This window comes from Solanum tuberosum, unplaced genomic scaffold (genome assembly GCF_000226075.1).
Source record: "Solanum tuberosum cultivar DM 1-3 516 R44 unplaced genomic scaffold, SolTub_3.0 scf00024, whole genome shotgun sequence".
NCBI classification, from domain to species: domain Eukaryota; kingdom Viridiplantae; phylum Streptophyta; class Magnoliopsida; order Solanales; family Solanaceae; genus Solanum; species Solanum tuberosum.
The window spans coordinates 1,803,807-1,809,065 of record NW_006238950.1 but is presented as its reverse complement, the minus strand read 5'-3'; the positions used below and the strand labels follow the sequence as shown (position 1 = coordinate 1,809,065).

The window sequence follows — 5,259 nt, the reverse complement described above, 5'->3', positions numbered from 1 at the left end:
AATATCGTGATTAATTAATTATTTTTTAATATTATTCTATCGATGAGTGTTCGATTTTCTGAGTGTAATCCCTTCCATTTTTTATAGGTAAATATCCCAAAAAATTTATTTTTTAAAAAAAGGTGCAGCATTTTATTTGTAACTGACATAATATAATAAATAAATAAAAAGAGCAAAAAACATCTGGTTAACATTATTTATGAAAAAAGAAATTATGTAAAAAGAAAAAAAAAACAGAACATAAATAGTAGTTTTGGTGCTTGTAAATCTGCAGCAACAGTGACAGTTGTGTACTCACAGCCATGGCGGTTGCCCCCAATTCGAAGTAGAGCCATTTTTTCTGTGCGTTTACTGATCCTTTGGGCCATTTTTTCTCCATCATATGATAGGGGAAATCAAGAAAGGATAAGAATTTGTGTTTCAAAATCAAGAAATCGAGTGATGGAGGGAAGTGGAGAAGTGGGTTTTGTGAGAGCAGATCGTATAGATCTGAAGAGTTTAGACGAACAATTACAGAGGCATCTGAGCCGAGCATGGACTATGGAGAAACAAAAGAGTAACAAAGGAGAAGGAGGAGGAGAAAATTACAAGGATAGAGAGATCCCCATTAAACATGCTTGGGAAATTGACCCATCTAAACTAATCATCAAAACTGTCATTGCTCGGGGCACCTTCGGTACTGTTCATCGTGGTATCTATGATGGCCAAGATGTAGCTGGTAATTTTTCTTACTTTCATGAATTGCCACCGATCTTTGTTTGAGTAAATATTAAATTTACCCTCCACTGGATAATTTTGAATCATTGTCAAAACTGGAAACCTAAATCTGTGTATATTGACACATGGAATCTAAGTGCTTACTGTTTGGTGTTAGCTTTGTCTGACATAGAATTTTGACGGAAAGAAACAGAAAATGTTTTATGTTGTCAAGTATAGATGTATAGAACTATTGGATGAATGGAGATCTTGTTTTGAATATGAAAGACTTGCTCCACTTGTGAGTATGTGATGTAAAACAAGTCCAGATTCTATTTGTAATGGCTGTAGTACCAACATGTTGGCTTGTATGAATCCACCATGAGTCAAGAAACCAGGTCCCCATGACTATATTAACAATAATAAGAACAGTAAACCTTAGAGTAAGGAGCAGGAATGCTTTATGTGGAAACCTCCTTGCTCAAGGAAGGAGAAAACCACGACTTGTCACATAGGATTTCTCAACAACTTCCACACTAACTTCAAGCAACTTGTGAATACAGACTCCGGTAATCACAAAGGATTAAACTCTTAACCATATACCTTGTAACACCTCTATTACAAGTCTCTGAACAATAGCCCTATTGCCCATCTAAGTTGCTCAGGCTTGGGCGCGGGTGTTTGATACGGGTGCGGATTCAAAGGTCAAATCCTTCATGATCTAATTTTTAAGATTCGGGGATATGGATCCATATATGGATACGGGTGCAGGGATTCACCTAAAAATAATCAAAATATGTAAAAATTAGAGTTATAAAACCTAAATTATGAGATATTATGAGGAGAACTTAGGAGAATCTTGGAATGAGATTAAAGAAAAAGGAGTGACATAGAAATTTCTATATAAAAGGTAGTCCATTTTCTTCAATTTCACCTTAGCTTTTGTATTGATTACAGAAATCATAAAAATTGTCCGGACTTTTCCCATCGATTTTGGTCAAAGTACCCAAAATCGATTGACCAAATTGGACACGGACCCCACACCCACACCCATGTCGTGTCGACACGGGTGCGGCACCAAAAGTGAAGAGTCCAAGCAACTTAGTTGGCCACTATATTAACTACCTCTAGGTAACATAGACTTCAATCAAATACACCACAACTAACTCTAGCCATGAACTCGACTTCACAATGAATACAACTGAAATGATCTATGTTCCTTTATAGCATAGGAATAAATCTTACAATGTTTGACCACAATATACTAAACTCAAATGACAAAGTGAGACTCTTTGCCTGATCACTCGATCAGTCCCTTGCTGTTCGTTAGAGCGTAATGCTTTCTTGAGAGGATGACTTTTGCTTTGAATATTCTTGATTGCAAAAACTAGGTTGTTTCTTGTCAAAGTGCCCAATATAAGATGGACAAAAACAACCTAGTTGTAAGCCATTGGTTGAACTCTTTGCACCTCTGCTGTCGTGTCCACCTACCATAGGTGTGGCAGCTTTACAGTTGCACTCCATTGGCACCTGGATGACTCTTACTTGAGGGATCAGGTCGCTCTACCAGATTCCATAGTTTGTTAATTCATCAAAACATTAGAATATAACACAACAAGTTACTAATATTAATAAAACCTTACCTTATTAAAAAAGTAGGAAGGACTTGTTTGATGTACATACCATAATGCTACTGTAGCTGACAGCTTTGTATCTGTTGTCTGTTTTCAAGGAGCATCACCCTTAATTTCCTTATGGATAAGCTGTTAGAAAATCAATGGGCTAACAGGTTTGAGACAATGTAAAGATTTCTGCAATGCTCAATTTTTGCAGGACGACTCTTGGAAATGATGCAGAAACATTGTTCCCTGATTGTTGTGAATGAATGACATATTGATCTTGAATTATTTTTATTTGCATAAGTTGTTGATCATTAATTCATTTTCAACTGCAATTTAGCCTAGTGGCAAAAGAAGAAAAGTTGAACCAAATCAGAAATTGAAATCTAAAAGTTTTAACTGTAGAGCACAAACCTTCTTAAGTTTTATGCTGTCAATGTGAGCCTATTCTAGACAAAACTTTAAACTGTCAATTTGTCAAGTCATGCCTGAGTATCCACAATCCATTTTCATGTTATACTTTAAAGTGCAGAACTCAGGAGAAGCGTCATAATTTCTTGTTTAGCTACTCAACAGCTTTTCTCTTGCCTTAACCTCAGTGAAGCTTCTTGATTGGGGAGAAGAAGGCCAGAGATCTCAGGCTGAGGTTTCTTCAGTCAGAACAGCTTTTTCACAAGAAGTTTCCGTTTGGCACAGACTTGATCATCTTAATGTCACAAAAGTAAGATACTTATTTCACCAACACAATGGCTCTTTACTCTCTTTGTCAATCTTCTTCTTCGTGGTAATATATACTACATTGAAAAAACAGCTTTTGTCATCCTGCCGCCACAAAATAGAAAATGGATGCAAATTTCTGTAAATGATGGTGTTATATATGCTGAAATTGCTTTCGTAAGTTCTACCTATTACCAAAATAATATAAAATTAAAACTAATTACAAAAAGCTTTGGGTTCAGTAGTAATCCAAATTACTCTTTGAATTCATTGCTACATATCTAACTGAACTATGAAGGAGGTTTATTGATTCTTGAATTGGTCACAACATTATGAAGTTTAAGTAAAAATTAATTTCCATAGCAAATCACAACATTTTGTCCAAGTGCGCTGTTTTCTGAATAATTTTGTATTTAGTTTCGACATAGATGTGTTAAAGTGGCATGGGATCTTTAATTTGATGCTTTGAAATTTTTTATCTGGAGCTCTTAAGCGTTCGGCTTGCAAGAATATTAAAAATCTGGGATGATTAGACATTTCTAATGGCTAATCCTTTTGCAGTTTATAGGAGCTGCAATGGGCACACAGGATCTTAACATACAGACTGAGAATGGTTTCATTGGCATTCCACGAAATCTTTGTTGTGTAGTGGTTGAATACCTTCCTGGGGGTACTCTCAAATCATTTCTCATCAAGAACCATAGGAGGAAATTGGTCTTCAAAGTTGTGGTCCAACTGGCGCTGGATCTAGCACGGGGGTGAAATTTCATAATGCTTACTCCTCTTTTTTCATATTTGTTAACAGCATGTGTTTGACACTTCCATGTTCAAAATCCATTCTTAGGTTAAGCTATCTTCATTCTGAGAAGATCGTCCATAGGGATGTCAAAACAGAGAACATGCTTCTTGACAGGAATCGTACTCTAAAAATAGCTGATTTTGGTGTTGCTCGTGTTGAAGCTTCAAATCCTAATGATATGACTGGTGAGACTGGAACCCTAGGTTACATGGCACCTGAGGTATGTGCTTGACTTATGAAACTCACATGCGTCATACTTAAATATATGTTGTCTCCTCTCATTAACTTTCCTTCTACTTATCTTTATCGTGGTGTACAGGTTCTTAACGGCAACCCCTATAACCGGAAGTGTGATGTATATAGCTTTGGCATATGCCTCTGGGAGATATATTGCTGTGACATGCCATATCCAGATCTGAGCTTCTCAGAAGTGACAACAGCTGTTGTCCGACAGGTAGAAATATATATACTGAAATAAAGTGAATACACGTCTTTGTTCGTTGAAGAGCAAAAAATGTTTGAAAGTCACAACTCTGCTACGAATTTGCAGAATTTGAGGCCAGAGATACCTCGTTGTTGCCCTAGTTCTTTGGGAAATGTAATGAAGCGGTGTTGGGATGCTAGCCCTGACAAACGACCAGAAATGGACGAAGTGGTAACCTTGTTGGAAACAATTGACACTTCAAAGGGGGGTGGGATGATCAAAGATCAACGAAAGGGATGCCTATTCTTCAGGAAACGAGGTCCTTGAGAAGAGATCTCCAGATAGAAATGGCTCGCAGATTAGAACTGTGGATCTGGATTTATTGAGGAGAAAATAATGAAAAAACAAGGAGCATAGTTTTATTAGAAGATTTAAGATGTCAAGTTTTTAGGAATTGGAAGTTAAAGTTGGTTAGGTAAAAGAAGCTCAGATATATACATGCATTCATTCATCAGCTCATGCATGTACAGCTCTGTACCTTTTCATCTTTGAAATCAATTGTCTTTTAAACACAATTGACCGGTTGGTCCTAGTTTGAGCAAGCTCCAACCTACGCAAGGTAGAACATCTAGCAGCGGTGGATCCAAGATTTAGACTTGATGATTTCAATGTTTAATGTTTTACTAGCACTTAACACATTATACTTTTAAATTTGTGTTTGGAATGTAATATTTGTTGAATTTTAGTGGTTCTTTTTACGTACATGTTTCGTGTTGAAAATACTGAGTTCAAGTGAATCCGTTGTTCAAAAGTTCCGTCTTCCACTAAGGTCTAGTAATTGAAAAGCAGGAGTTAGTTCGCATGCACTCTGTAGAACTCGTGTATTTATGATAGAACTTCCACATCTTTTTCTTTTTTTTAAATAGGAGACTAAATCTTCTTGCGTATGAAGAGGGTGTGATGTAGAAGATCATTGAACCATAATATTTATTTATCTTTCTTAA

General features: G+C 36.4%; 1 protein-coding gene across 1 annotated transcript; it reads left to right on the top strand.

Annotated features, from left to right (window-relative positions):
* The first annotated feature begins 223 nt into the window (after positions 1 to 223).
* On the top strand, positions 224 to 5,052 carry LOC102603450 (serine/threonine-protein kinase STY8-like). Its single transcript, XM_006341258.2, has 6 exons — positions 224 to 718; positions 2,915 to 3,036; positions 3,594 to 3,790; positions 3,877 to 4,051; positions 4,151 to 4,285; positions 4,382 to 5,052. The coding sequence occupies exons 1-6, from the start codon at positions 442 to 444 to the stop codon at positions 4,580 to 4,582; spliced, it is 1,107 nt and encodes a 368-aa protein (XP_006341320.1). The 5' UTR covers positions 224 to 441; the 3' UTR covers positions 4,583 to 5,052.
* The last annotated feature ends 207 nt before the right edge of the window (positions 5,053 to 5,259 follow it).